The sequence below is a fragment of the Larus michahellis genome, chromosome 11 (genome assembly GCF_964199755.1).
Source record: "Larus michahellis chromosome 11, bLarMic1.1, whole genome shotgun sequence".
NCBI classification, from domain to species: domain Eukaryota; kingdom Metazoa; phylum Chordata; class Aves; order Charadriiformes; family Laridae; genus Larus; species Larus michahellis.
This window is the reverse complement of record NC_133906.1, coordinates 14196636-14212065: the sequence shown is the minus strand read 5'-3', so window position 1 is coordinate 14212065 and position 15430 is coordinate 14196636. Positions and strand designations below refer to the sequence as shown.

Here is a 15430-nt window from a genome sequence, read left to right as displayed (position 1 = left end):
ATTGAAGCAGGTGGGAGTTGTGTGCATGCTGTGAGCGCGGATTTTGGTCCAAAGTGCCCGAATGAAACGTTTTAACAATATACTCATAAAAAATCAGCCCTTAGTCCATAAAGATAACTTAGCTCTCGATGGAAGTTGAGTAGCTCTTTTTTTCTACGTGCATGATCCCTCACTGTGGCATCACATTTCAGGATCACGACTCCTGTCCCCGCCTGATGCCCTAACTGGGGTATTTCTGTGGTTTAGAGAGACTCAGCTTGAACGTTGTCAGTACAGCAAACACCACGTGCTGAGACGCTGTACTCTGAAGCCACTTATTTGGCACGAAAAGAGGGTTTTTTAGCACCAAAAAAAACCTTCTAGCCTTACTAAATCTTTTGTATTTTACAAAATTTTCCAAAAATGCATTTATCCAAATTATACATGTTTTTACTGTGAAGTTTTCCTACGATGATTTAGGCCTCGATCCTGCAAACACTTAAGAGACGTGAGAAACTCTGTAGATGTGAGCAGTGTTTAGAGCTGCCACCACAGGACCAGCCGAGGGAACCGTAACACTGAACATTGTTCAGATCTGTAGAACCGGGACCTTATTTCTCCATGGGTAAAATGTAATTAAATAGAAATTACACATTGTCACGTCACCATATCGATGGCAGAGAAGTACACTATCAACATCACTGGGGGTGATGGTGGTCATTGCAAACACTTCTCGGTGGTGGTATGGAAAAGATGAAATGATGTTTGGATCTTTCTGACTAGAGCATTTGAAAAGATCCTGAGCATTTCTTAAAGTTGCTTGTTAGTGCAATTGCATGTAGCTGAAGAACAACTAAATTATCAGTGGTTTAAGGCATTTCTGCATGACAGAAATGATAAAATACAATCTCCTAACAGCAAAGCAATGACAGACAGCCAGTTTTCCAAATCTCCTGGAATGCCCCAGTTGGATAAATGAGTGCTATTGCGATGCTGAACTACTCCACATTTGTGAATTACAGTTTGCAAGATTTCAAAAATGTATTTGTTTTGGTGGCTATAGTTAGTTCATGCAGATAGTTTAAGAAAATAGAGAAATATATGTATTTTCATTCATGGAACAGACGTTAAGCGCTTCCATTTTTCATCACAGTTACAAGAAGTCAAGTTACCTGTAACAGGACAACCTTCAGATTAATTTTAATTAAAACTTCTCTCTCAGTTCTCAAGTTATTAGCAAGCTATTTTTAATGAAATCATAGGAAAAATAACGTCATAATCTGAGGGAGTTAACAATGCGATGCAGGGGCTTCTTGTAATCGAATCCCACTTTGGTACCTATGCACGAGATCTGAATATAGTTACTTGTGTACAACTGCCGCCACCAAGGCAACGCATTTTTGAATGTGTCTGTACCTCTTCACTCCTTGAAGCCCTTGTTGTGACATGAAATTTGATTTTGTGAATGCACCGACTGCATCCAAATGACCAACTTTTATGTAAGGCAGATTTTGTTTGTTGGGGGAGGAGGGGGAGTTCTTAAGAAAAGTCCTAACAGCTATGGATGCATACAAAAAAAATCCTATTCCTTTTGCTTTATCCCCCTTCAAGGCCTGAGTGTTGGGAATATGTTCTATGTCTTTTCTGATGATGGGATCACAGTCCTTCAGCCAAACGAATGTGAAATCCGGAGACACATCAGGCCCGAAGAGAGGATTTTCACAAGCTATGTAAGTCCTAAACCCAGCAGCTACCGCCGACAGCTGGGAAACTTTTTCTTCATCTCTTCAAAGGTTGTTATGGCTAAAGGACCCATTTGACACAGTGATGTTGGGGCTTGGTGGGCTTCACGTGGCATCCCTGAGGTATCTCATCTTCTCCTCTTGAAAATTAAGGGAACCACGTATAAGACTGGCATGGAGGATTACCAACATGCTGCAGAGAATCTGACTAGTTATCATGTCAAAATGTAGGCAAAGACTGTCACTTGTCCTGTTTGACCTATTTACGTATCCATGCCCAAAAGTTGTAACCGGGCTGTAGGGAAAGTACAGAAGTCAATAGCAGAGAGGTGGAGACATCACTCACTGGTGCTAACTGGTCCCTCTTACTGATGGCTCCAGGGGCAAAGGAGTGGGCTCCTTTCTGCTCTTTAGAAGTAGTTTCCCAGGTTCAACCACAGCAGGGAGGTGGGTGAGAATGCACAGAAGATGGTTGTGCCATGCCGATCCTCTGCATCTTCTGCTGCTGAACCAAAGACCCGCGTCGTCCTTCTTTGCTGTCCGGCATTTTCTGCCAGCACTGAGTTTACCTAATGCTTGCTCTAGGAAATCACAAGGAAAATTTGTTCAAGTGTCAGTGAACGTCAAGCACCGGCTCGTACGCAGTGCAGCTCAACATGGCAAGTGGGATAACACGAGCCCGGAGGCCCTGTGAGGCCAATGTTTTCAGCGCCCTGCGTTGTGTACTCTTCTGTGGTAACACACATCATATGAAAACTCACAAAACTATCAAATCTCATAAAATACAGGTGCGGAAATACATCCAGAAATGCTTTCTTAGTCACTCCTTTATTTAGGGTTTTTCTGAAGGCTCAGTTTACAGGGGAAGCTGAGAATGTAGCTCCCTTCTGAAGAAAAGGACTCAGCCTTGCTGTCAATTTTGGGAGGAATAAAAGGCGAGAATCACTATCATGAGCCCTGTAGGCTGTGTCAGGCTCTGCTGCTGTGGGTCAAGATCTTGTGAGTCTGTATTCAGTATTTTTTAAATCTTAATAACTTTCTAGTTGATATTGGGGTTTTTCACTAGATTTTAATATACCTTAGTAGAAATCCAGGGTGATGCTCACCCCAAGACTGGTCCTTATCATGGGCTTAATATTATTAAACTGCACTTGAGCTCTTGCTACTCAAAGACAGAAGTCTTGTGTTTCTTTTCCAAAGACCTGTAAATATTGAGGAGGTGGTTCTGGAGAAACACCTTGAAAAGAATAAGGGAGAGAGGGCACTTAAGGAAATAATGTCAGCACGGTGGTGGGCATAAAAGGTATTTTTAACGTCATTACTTGTCTGCCTTTCAGAGAGACGTCTAAAGGTTTCCTACAGATATCACAGGGCCTTTTGCCTTGGTAAAGGGAAGATTGATTTTTATTTCCTCCCCTTTCGCTTTTAGTGTGTTGAGTGTTTGCTGCATAGACTGTGACACCAGCCTGCAACTTGAGGAGGGTTTCTACAACAAAGATTTCTTCATTTGCTATTAGAGGGCACACACAAAAGCAGGTAGAGCAGAAAGGCCAGTGACCTTTCCCTGCTCCTGTTGGTTTGAGTGAATGCCGTGTTGTGAGAGCCCAGGCCCCAGCACTCAGACGAGGATGAGGAGGGCAGTTTGGAGACTGACAGGTGCTGGGCAGCTTGAACAGATGCTGGAATCCTGAGGTTGGCTTTTGTAGCGTGTTTTAGCTTGCAGTAACGTAGATCCCCAGCCTGGCTGAAGGACCCGGAAGGAAAATGCAGTCAAGCTGTTGAGTCTTGTAGCTTCAGCCGTTACACATGGTCTCCACCAAGGTACTGAGCTGACAGAGCTGAGCTACTTAGAGGTGAAATCTTTTTATCCACAACCATCACTCTGATACAGACCAGGTGTTGGCATTACTTTTGCTTGTACTTCCTCTTTCCCCAAACAAGTTCCGCTGCTCTAATTGTTCTCCCCTTAGGGAGGTTGTGCCATTACTTAAAGTGACCTGGCTGTTGAATTAGCAAGATTTAAAACCACCAGTTGTGCTCACTGAAATACATATGTGTTCACTTAGTTTTACCCTCATTTCCACACCCCAGCCTGGTCCCACACAAATCCTCTTTCACATAAAGCAACTTGACAGAAGGAATAGCGACGAAGAGTAGCCAAGGTTCAGAGACTTGTTGGTGAGATCGCATGTGACTTTTCAAACTTAGGGTGCCTGTGAGCTCCCTCTAAAGCTAATACCAGTTCTGCACAGGACTGAGTGAGTGGAGGATCAGAGACAAAATATGGTATCAGGCAGTTGTGAACAGGATTTGGTCCAAAGCAACAGGATTTGGTTCCGTTTGAAGAGGAGAAGTTTCTGTGTTGGAGCAATAGCTGTAGGACCCTTTTGCTGCTGTTTCACTGAGCACAAGCATCTTGGATCACACTCTTCTGAACTGAAAGTGAAGACTTAATGAAAAATATAAAGCTGTGATTCAATTAATGTAAATCTCTGTATTTTCAAAGCACGTTTTCTATTGCTAATAAATGCTGACAGCACTGCAAGTCTTGATGAACCATGGTATACTTCAAAATATAGATCCATAGACTGTTGGTTACTTAAATTCAATGTGAGTTTGCAGAAGATCCAGCTGTTTAATGTCACTGGGTAGAGCCCAGGTTGCAGTGTGCTACCTGATAAAATAATTATTTCATGCTTTCCAGGAAAGAAGAGGGTAAAAAATCATCCTAATGGAATCCCCGTGGAAATTTTTTCTATAGTTTTCAAGGCTAAGCTTCTTCCTGCTCCAGGCCCTGAACTTGTAGAAACTAAACCTTTTCTCCTCTTCTTTTTTCTTTCCCCAGGAAGAGATCTGTCCTAGAGTGGAAGGTGAAGGCGCTCAGTCCTGCCTCTGGGCTTCAGCAGTCAATGTCAGAGACAAGTACATTTACGTGACACAGCCTAAGCAGAATAGAGTAATGATAATTGATATCCAGACTCAGAAAGCCGTGCAGGTACTTACAAGGGGAATGCACTATTCAGTGATGGCAAAAGACTTTGGTATGGGACAAAAAAAGTAGATCTTTGCCCAGTGGATCTGCTGACATCACTAAAAAGTTGGGCCTGTGTTGCTTTCAGCCATGGGGTCACACTGTAACTTCACTGGTAGGAAAAAACTCCTCTACAGGCTGCATATCATCATCTCGGAACTGCATCTGCAGCCAGGCTTGCAGCTAGCATGGTAAAATAATGCTAGAACGAATTTCTGGCTTACACTCACTGAGCTACTGCCTGACCTCGGTTATAAGCGGTTTGGGAAGAATGAACTGGTGTGGGTATAATTCAAGCAGAAATTGGCCCCTGATCTACTGGCAATAAGTAACAGCATAAGATGGAGTGACGTCTGGCCGGAAAATGGCACTGAGCAGTCAGATTTTTCTAGTGCTTGTGCTGCTGCTCATCCCCCAATTGATTTGAAGGTAATTGTGCAGAGCTGCATAAATGGGTGTAACGGTGGTACATGGGGATGTCTGCAATAAACTAATGCACTATTTGTCATGTGCATTTGAGTCGCTGTGTAAATACCTCTCTCTGGTTTTTTTAAGTCCTTGGATGTTGACCCGTTACCAACCAAATTGCACTATGACAAGTCCCACGACCAAGTCTGGGTGCTTAGCTGGGGTGACATGCGGAAGTCCTCACCCACGCTGCAGGTAAGTCCTTTCACGCTGAGCCTTTGCCCTTCCTTGGGTTGGCATCATCGGTAGCAAGCTGGTGGCTGGTTGGTTGCAGGTAATTAACAGCATTTAATGGTCTGGATATAAAGCTGCTCTTTCATTTGCATATCTAGTGCGTTTTATTCGTCCCTCCTCCATCCATCCTCACATATTTTTCCTGCTGTTTAATTTGTTTTTGAGCAATGACTGTGCCGTAGGCTGGCAGCAGGACTGCTTTGTCGCCAAGGTCTGTTTTGTTTTAAGGCTGATGACAGAGCCAAGTGCCGTAAAGTCATACAGCAAGGGCTGGCAGCTGACTGCGAGCAGTACGAGCCTGCGATGCTCCAGGTCATTTGTACACCCTGCGTGAGTGCAGCTTCTTTTTATCTTGATTGAGGTCTAAAAGCAGTGGGTGCCAAGAAGCCATGAAGAGCATACTTTCCGCCTAGAAATCTTACTCTTCAGGTTATTGGGAGCGTTTCATCGGAGGCACAAGTCAGGCTGGGCATCACATTCAAGAGTAAGTCTAAGGTACGGCCTAAGTGTGTGTTCGCTGCAGAGCTGCAGCACACCCTTCTCAGACATTATGATGACCTGCGAATTTTTCTGTCTGCGAAGAATTTGGGGGTATTGCATACCCCCAGAAGCATTAAAAGGTGAATGAATTGTACAGTGCCTCAAGATTCTTAACTCTTTCAGGATTACTAGCCTAGCACCCTTGGTACGTGTTGGGCAAAACGCCCGTGTTCTCCAGTTGGTAAAGACATTTACCTCTTTCTGTCTTCCACACAGAAGTCCAGGTTTTCTGACAGTGCACTAAATAGCTACTTATTTTCCTTAAACTCATTTTGTCACTTGTCTCTCATAAGCCTTCAGCCTCCTTTTGGATGATGATGGAGCATAATGTGGTAGAGGTGTTCCTTTCATAGCAAAATGCAGAAGAGAGCTCTCTAGGGTATGAAAAAAAGCATAAACAGCAAAAGTAAAACCTCAGGGACAAGTTCTGTTATTGGGTGTCAGTGATTCTGCTGGAGGGGTGCCAGTGAGGTCCCTGGAGCTTCCCCATGGCAAGCACCATCAGACCCGCAGTGATATTGGGGCACAGTAATGCTCATAGGTTTGGACAACTAAATTAGCTTTTGTTTCTAGATTGCCCTGGAGGATTCACTCTTCTGTTGATGGTACAGAAACACTTAAGTGTTGGCATCAAATTGGGCATTTTGCTGCTGCTGTATGTCATGTGACAGAGTTGAGACCAGAGCTGATTTGATCCATCCAGACATACCCTTCTCTAGTAGTTATTTTCTGGCACTTGCTGCCCAACCTTTCTGGAAACATAGGTGTCATGTGAATACTTCTGCCAGAAACGTTTGCTTCTAAGTCTACATTAAAGCATTCCTCAGCAGGCAGAGAAGGCGGCTGGCTGTGCATTCTGACCTAAAACCTACAAATCTGGAGGCCACGTTAGTTGTGGGGCTGCCCAAGGCTTCGCTGGAGGTGCTGCCCCACGAAGTTGGTGCGAGCCATCCCAACCAGCCACATGCTCAATCCGAGATAATGGCCACAGCCTGCAGGCTTTGGAGAATGAAGAATGGACCAGCAACTCAACATGGGCATTTTCAGGAAAAGACACCAGAAACAGAATGGGGGCAAATAAACGAAGATTTCTGAGGCAGCTTGTCTCACCTGTGTACGAGCAGTTCCCTGTACAGGATATAAGGAGACAAAATGGGCTCTCTTTACCCTTTCTGACTTAATTTCTTCCATCCATCTGTGAGAGGTTTCTGTAATTAAAGGAGAGATGGCGCAAGGATGTGATTATTAAGAAGAGCATACCATCTGCACAGTTGGAAACTTGTTATAACGCTCCAGCTCTCAGATAGTCCTTTCTGTTATCTTTATGAAGTGCGGTTACACATGCAGAGAACGAGATTAGCATCAGCATCAGCAGATCTTTTCTTTTTTCTGACCTTCTTTCCCAAAAGGTGGGCAGTGACTAATTTGGCAAAGTTCGTTCTTAAAACCTTCAGTGGTTAGTTGCAGACATGCGATAAATTATCTTTTTTAACCAAGATGCTGCTGCAGAGGTTGATCTAAATTTCCACTCGTTCTTTGGAAGTTGGGGATTTATCAAACAGCTCGTGCAGCCGACTAATGGGATGCTGGTGTTCAGCCATTACTGGCTTCTGGGAAGCAAATGTCTGGCCTTGTGAAAGCACTGTGCGAGAGTGGGCATCTCTCTTGAGCAGTCTAATTGGGAGACGCCTAAGCCTAAATGGCATGACCAGAACAGCTGCCTGAACTAAACCTTGTGGGGTTTTAGCATTTCCTTAATGAATTGCGTAGCTATAAATTCGAAGCAACTGCTGTTGCACATTAGAGCAGCAGAAGTTCCTAATGAATGGGCTAAAGTCATCTTGAACTGAGCAAACAATTTGAGTATTTAACATATTCATTATTGAAAACTTATTTATCAAAACCTTTAATTATCGAAAACTACCTCTCCTTTTCCGGAGCGGTGGAGGAGCTGAGTTCCCACAGCCAGGGAGGCGTGCGCTGTGCTGGAGGACAGCACAGAGGGGACGGTCAAAGGGCCTCTCTCTGCTCCTCCCTGAACTTTATCTGGTGCGGTGGATGGATGAACGGTCCTTCTCCTTTAAAGTGGTAATTAACTGCCGTGAGTTAGTGTGTGATCCTTCAAGCTGGTAAATTATCGCTGTGCATTTAAGTGAGATTAGTAAATATAACCATGAAATAAATGTTTGTTTTAGACAGTGAGGAATAAATTATTACGGTCTTAGTGTTGTCATGCTACTTCAGCTCCTGCATGACTGCTCTTTCTCGAGATATAAACATCTTATGAAAGTCAAGTTGTGTGCTTACCTTACAAATGTCAAGCCTCAAATACTATTTATTAGCACACCTTTTTCAAGACAGCTACACCAAACAATATTTTGAAGTCATTAATCAATCGGAGTCTACTACATCCCTGGGAAAAAGCCACTCGGTACCATGCGTGACTCTGTAATCTGTATTTACCTTTCTGCCTCCCTCGCTGCTTTTCCTGTACTCAGCCTTGTGTGTGTTTATTGTAGGTAATACCAGAGGCAAGCGCAGGGGAGGATCAGCATGTTATCCGCGCGCCGTTTGAAGGAGTGGATGATTTTTTTATACCACCCACAAATCTTATTATTAATCACGTTAGGTAAGAAATTATCTTAATGAATAGCAACAGTGACCATGCTGCTTTCTTCTAGTGGGCATCCTTCTGAGAACCTTACAGCGCTTTACAAATGTGAATGAATGAAGTTCAAGCGAACTACTCTCATCCCCATTTTCACATATGAAATGGAGAACTGGTTGAGCAAATTACCAATAGTTATTCAGCAAATGAATGAAACGGCAAAAAAACAAACCTGGACTTCCTTTAGACCATGCCTGGGCGTTCAGACCTCAGCTTGGTCAGCCATGCCTCCTTGCAGCAAAGTGTGACACGCTGCCCTGGCTTGTTTGTGCCAGGACTTTCATGGCCAGAAAGATGCGTTTCCTGCCTCAAAACCGCTTTATGGATCTGGGCAGAAACCTATGTCAAAGATTTATTGCCTGAAGTGGTAAAGGTTTATTCTGCCTGCAGCATAAAGCATGGCTCTTCCACGTGTTTCCAACTTGTTCAAATATTGGATCTCTGTGTGAGGTGTATGATTTGCGCAGAAAAATGGTATGCGCTGCATATTAAAAAAAACCACCTCTATGAACCATCGGTTTTGAATGTTAATGTGATGTCGTGGTTAATGAGATTGTATAACTAACATACTAATAACTTGCAGTACTACTGGCTGCTTCCCAGCAGGCGCAGGAAGCCTCCCATTAACATTATCAAAATCGATGATAACTGCACAGCAATTTATACTATTCTTACCATGTTACAACATAACAACTGTTTAACCGTCTTCTGTCTCCAGTATAGTTTAACTAAGTTAAACACTCAAAAAATCATAATGCGACTCCTCACATTAATCTTAGGTTCCCTGCAGTGAACACCGAGGACAGGGAGGTCACACTTAAGTGATTATGGGTTGAATCTGATCCAAAATAAATAACTTTGCTTCGTGAAACACAAAATAATGAGACGTACTTCATGGCTGTCGTTCTTAATTTTTCCTTACCTCATTTTTCCAGTTTGCTTTCAAAATATTGCTATGACTAATAGTAGTGCCATCAGTAGATGACTCTGCTGAATGTTAAAGCCTGAGATGAGAAGGTATGGTCTGGGTTCAGAGACAGGAAGGAGGAGCAATTACACTTTTCTTTTTTTTGTTTTATTGTCTTTTTGCTTCAGTGTGATTAATCGTCTGTATACAGATAATCTTCCCTAAGAAATATTAAATGCAGATAATTGTGTATAGTTTTCCATGTGCAAAGCAGAGAATGCTGTGCCTAATTTCTGTTTCATTTGTTCAGGGCCAGATCTTTGTCCGTTCTCTCTCACCCTCAGCACAGAAAAATAATTGCTCACAGTCTAATGAGACTTACTGAGATCATGTTCTAAATTCGCCACTCAGAAACAATAAATGGCAATACCAGCATTTCCCAGGAAGGTGAATATTTAAGCAGTCTCTTCCACGAGCCAAAAAATATTTGTATGCAAATGTTCCTGCATATGTATTTCAGCTGCCTGTTATTTCAGATGGATATCTAGGAATGTATTCATTTTTATTAGTTCCCAGGGTAGATTGTTGTCTATTAAAAACTCTCTAAGTGCAAGGTTTTCTTTGAGATTTCAGATCACAGATTTCATGCAAGCGCTGCGTCTCTTCTGCAGCTGTGTGTGCATAAAACACATTCTGACCCACTTTTTTAAATTAAAGTTTATGATAAGAACCATTTTTTAACTTCTTCAGGCATTTGGGCAAGTATTAAGGAAGGCTTGGGAAAAAAACTGCTGTAAGGGAAAGCATTTTTTAAAGTGTACTTAAAATGCATTCATCCAGGAGAAATACAAGTGTCATATCCAATTTCCACACACACAGTGCACTCCGAATCTCCACTGCAGATATTTTCTGAAGTCTCTAATGGATGTAAGTATAATGGGAAAATGAAAGGCTTAGCCCAGTGATTTTCATGGGATCATACACTACATTGGCTCGTTCTTTAGAAGTGAAATCATTGCTGAGTGTCTCATTGACAGATGGATTAAGAATGAAGAAGGAAATCCAGTGTTTTAAGCAAAATATATATTATCTGCACGCAAACACGTTGTCCTCCACATTGCACAAAGCAATTTTACATCTTTCGGGGAAGAGATACAAAACTAAGCGCTCACTTCATTTCCTTGTGTCTGCATTGAATGGATGAAAAGATACTCGATGTAAAATTAGTTTTCGTAAGTCAGTATCAGTGACCCGTGAATCCAGGGGAACACAAACAGGCTGTTTCTATGGGCTCCCTCTCAAATTAAGCAAGAAACCTTTCTTGGCTATTCTTGACCTTTTCTTGTCTTCAGCAAAGGTCAGATGTGCTGCAGCATATATCTTTTACAGAACATTTATTTTCTGTTCACTGTTGTCTGCCCTCTCTTGAGACAGAAAACAAAGACGCCTTTCCTTCAGCGCGCCCTGGCTGGTTCTGTTCCTCGAGAAATGTTTTACACCTTCCCTGGGCTGTCAGGACGGTGCTTAATACAGTCTCCTCTATACCTCGGCCTTGCCAGCTCCCGCAGTGGTCCCCAGGCACCAACGGGTAGCAAACACACATCACAGCTACCCTCTGGTGCTATAATTTAGGAGATGAGGTGGGACATGGTCTTCACTCAGTGGTTATGCATACAGCTCAAAGTTCCTCTCTGGCCCCAACCTGGCAGGGAATATGCTTTATTTTGAACAGTTTTCTATTTTGACATTGAAGAAGTCTTGAGTATGTATTGAATTACATCTCTGTAGACCTGAAGCACATTAAATACAAAACTGGTCAACACTGGCCTAGAAAACACGCAAGTCTTGATATCATTCCTATTGTAAATTGGTCTTCCCAATAAAAGGCTTTAGCTCGTGAAGATGTTATTCAAGTACCCAAGCATTTATTCAGGCTTCCAGGATCAGGTTGCTAATTTTAACAGAAATATATACCTCCTTTTAGCACGTTTTAGAAGCACTAAAACGAGAGAGATTTCTTACAGAAAAGAGACAACATTATTGCACACGCTTACGAAACCAACAGGATAGAGTTTCCCAGTTCTGCTGACTTTGGTCTTTTCTCAAGCATATCACCACGTCTCCAGAGATGACTTGAGTGTCATGTTTTCTATTTCAGGTTTGGCTTCATCTTTAACAAATCAAAATCTGCAGTTCACAAAATTGACCTGGAAACTGTGACCCACATCAAGACTATCAGCTTCAAAAACCATAGCTGCGTACCGCAGACCATGGCGTATACCCACCTGGGCGGTTACTTCTTTGTCCAGTGTAGGAGGAATAGGTCGGGGGCTGTGTCACCGCAGCTCATTATTGACAGCGTTACCGATGCCGTCATTGGCCCCAACAGCGACGTGTCGGGCACACCTTACATCTCACCGGACGGACGCTATTTGGTCAGTGCGGATGAAGACAGTGGCAGGATCAAAGTCCAGGCTCTCACTGTCCGAGGGGAAATCAAGTTGATTTATGACTTACAAACAAACATACGCGTATCTGATCTGACATTTCAGCCCTCTTTCACTGAAGGCAATCAGTACTATATATATGCTACTTCACATTTGCAAACAGATGTGCTTTTTGTAGAGCTGTCAACGGGGAAAATGAATGTACTGAAGAATTTAAAGGACCCACTCACATCCAAAGACTGGCCCTGGAGCAACTACAACAGAATTATGAAAGACAGTGGATTATTTGGACAGTATCTCGTTACACCAGCTAAAGATTCATTGTTTGTTATAAATGGGAGGCAAAATACGTTACGTTGTGAGGTTTCAGGTGTAAGGAGGGGTAACACAGTGGTCTGGGTTGGAGAGGTATGAAAGGGCAATAGCAGTAGAGCCTTTGGCAGGCAAGTACCGGTTGGACCTTTACACTGCAACAAATAAGCAGTAGCATTGTATATTTTTACACTGGGAAAAAAAAAAAAAGCAAAAACAAAAAAACCCTGTATAGGCTTCATGGTACAACACTGGTCTACTTGCAAGTTTTCTAATATAAGGTATGCTCTGCTATTAGGAAGTGGTTTTGAAGGGATATTTTTTATTTGGGGGTATGATTTGTGGTTATGAGAAAAATGCTGGGAAGCGAATAATATCTCCACTGAGATATCGTAGAAGCCACGAAACCTAGTGATTCTGTAGGACAAAACCGATTTTGAGTTTCCATACTGAGGAGCTTTTACGTTATGTTCAAGCCATCAGTTTTCTTTCCTGTATACCTTGCCCGTTAGCGGTGCTGACTACCCCACCCCAACACGGAGAGGCTACAGAAGCGACGACTGCAGTTAAAATTCACCTTTGGATGATGAGGGAAACTAAGCATCAGAGAGCAGTTTTCAACCCACAGCAACCTAGGAAAACGATTTAATGAAAACTGATCAGTTTTCTCTGCAGGATGCCTTTGGGAGGGTTTGCGGATGCGATTTCAGGAGGAGGCATAACAGAAATAGTAACTGTCAGCTTGCTTTCTTCTGCGCCTGATTTTGCTCTTGGAACTACTGAAGGCGATGTTAGGAGTCCCCCCTCTTCTAATGCATATTTGTGTGATTGTATTTGAGAAATTTGGCATGAAATATCCAGGCCATTAGAGCGGGTAAAAGCCAGGAAACGCTGAGGGAGCAGAGTCAAAGTTTGTAAAAAATTCTGTTGAGTAGGGGGCATTAGTCTTTCAGCAGCTGGGGAGTGCGGTCAGCTTGGGCGCAATATGCAAAATCTGCTCTTCGGGGGCAGAGAATTAGTTACGGTTATTCCCATAGGAGGCAGCAACACTTCTAGAAATTGTTGGTTTCTCTCGTTAAATATTTAGTAGCACTGAAGTCACTTGGTTCTTCATAATATAATAGCTACAATGACAGAGGGTATTTTTAATAGAAAACTCACTCATTTTCTAGTCATAGACTTAATTTGCATATTTCTTTTCAGACATCCTGGGAAACAATTTTTCTTTGTGACTTTTTTCTTCCCATTTATAGTACACTTGTCTATAGTCCATTATCTTTTAGTTATGAGCAAAGAGACTCGCGTAAAACCAGCTGAATTACCCTAGAATGCAACAGCTGGTATTGAGAAATTTCAGTTGAGTTCCCATAAAAATATAGATTCATTTGCGCATTTGGAAGACATAAAAACTTTTCTAGTTGCATTTTTGTAACTTTCTATATCCATCACCGTGAACTAATCAGGGCAAGAGCAGCTACGGCTCACAAAGCAGTGCGAACCGGGTGAGCACCACTGCCACCATCAACGGGCACATCCGAGCGGTTGTGTCCCACATACTGCTTTGAAAACCTGGTCTTGAGGTGGGTGACAACTCTCTCTGAAGGTAAACATCTGTTGCATCGGAGCCACCCCACAGCCTTTTCAAAGACCCAGCTCGTTTTGCGAATGACCTCGTTGCCCCGAGTTTGTACGAAAGCAGCTGCTGAACGCATCCAGCGATATGTAGTGGCGCGGTAATTATTTTCCTCCACAGATGCTTAAAGTCACCCATTTCACAATGCACACAGAGGGATTTTAAATGAGAAGGATGCAGACTAACGCTGGTAATCTTTGCTGTTAAACTTTTACCAAAAGAGTAGCATCTTAGCATGGCTATAGACCCGAAGTAATTAAAACCATTTCGGTTCTATAGAGAATATATCAAAATCTGTTCAGACAGACAAAGAAGGGGAGCTGAATCCTATGAATTCATTAAACATGGAGTCCTTGAAATTGCCCTTCAACACCCATAGGCTGAAATCTACACCTCTTTTCACTTATGAGCCATAGGAGTTAGAAGAGACTATCCCATCATTGCAACACAGACGTAGAAAACAGATCGGCATAGCCTTCCTTTAGCAATGCATGGTGTCCGTGATTTTCTACTCACCCGGTTAGGAAACATGCCCATGTCAAGGAAAGGAGAAGACCAGCTTTGTAAGTACCTTTAAATATGCACAACTCCTTTCTTGAACGAAGCTGTATCCATACATTGCAGTCATCCTAAATGTGTTTTACCAAGACCAAACACTGCTCTCGTGTTATCTTTTATGACGTCTTGAATATTTTATTATGCCTATGGTAAGTTTCCCTGTAGAGACGTTCATTGTGTCATAGATCAAGCAAATATTACTTTTTTAAGGATATTAAAAAAACCCTGTATATATCTGTTCAGGTAAATATTCTTGAGGCTGGTTTATATATAGGCTGTGAAAGATGTGTAACAGACCTCACTTCTTCCTGTTTGTTGCAAGATATTGGAATAGCGTTCACTTGAAAAATCCCACTTGGACCTTCCAAAGATGTTCCCTTTCTTCCCTCTTCAGCCCAGGTTCTGGTGATGTGTTTTCTAAATTATCCTAATGGTTATATATCATACTTAGAAAATTAAGTACAACTTAGATTGTCCACACTACTTGTGAACAGTTCCAATGACAGTCAAATCTGACATTAAAGTGCTGCACATTTGTTACTCTGATTTTATTTTTTTTTTATGACACAGAAATTTTATATACGCTCAAAAAACGCTTCAGCTCATTTTTGCCTTTCGACTTTGTCAGAGAGACTACATTTCCATGTTTGCAGTTCCTTTCCCACTCTCTTCATGTTCTCCACCAATTCACAATGAATTCCTAGCTAATAAATTAATTAATCACAGTGATTAATTGAAATGAATTTAAATTGAATTAGTGACCCTTTAGTTATCCTGTAACACTCATGTATCAGTTGGGTATCCTGACACTAGAATCATGGAAAAAATAGTCCCTGGTTGACAATAAGACTCTACTCCCAAGATCAGATGCATTTTTCATTCATCGTTGGGGTTAAACAGCAGTATAATGG

At 42.3% G+C, this 15430-nt stretch overlaps 1 protein-coding gene across 9 annotated transcripts in view; it reads left to right on the top strand.

Annotated features, from left to right (window-relative positions):
- Positions 1-15229, top strand: part of FSTL4 (follistatin like 4) — a 243570-nt gene extending 228341 nt beyond the window's left edge. For all 9 annotated transcript variants that reach the window (XM_074604096.1, XM_074604093.1, XM_074604095.1 and 6 more), the window contains 5 exons: positions 1591-1709; positions 4567-4716; positions 5308-5415; positions 8514-8623; positions 11728-15229. In XM_074604096.1, the coding sequence (XP_074460197.1) occupies positions 1591-1709; positions 4567-4716; positions 5308-5415; positions 8514-8623; positions 11728-12430 (1190 nt within the window). In that variant the 3' untranslated portion in view covers positions 12431-15229. The remainder of the gene's footprint in view (positions 1-1590; positions 1710-4566; positions 4717-5307; positions 5416-8513; positions 8624-11727) is intronic.
- Positions 15230-15430: the final 201 nt, after the last annotated feature.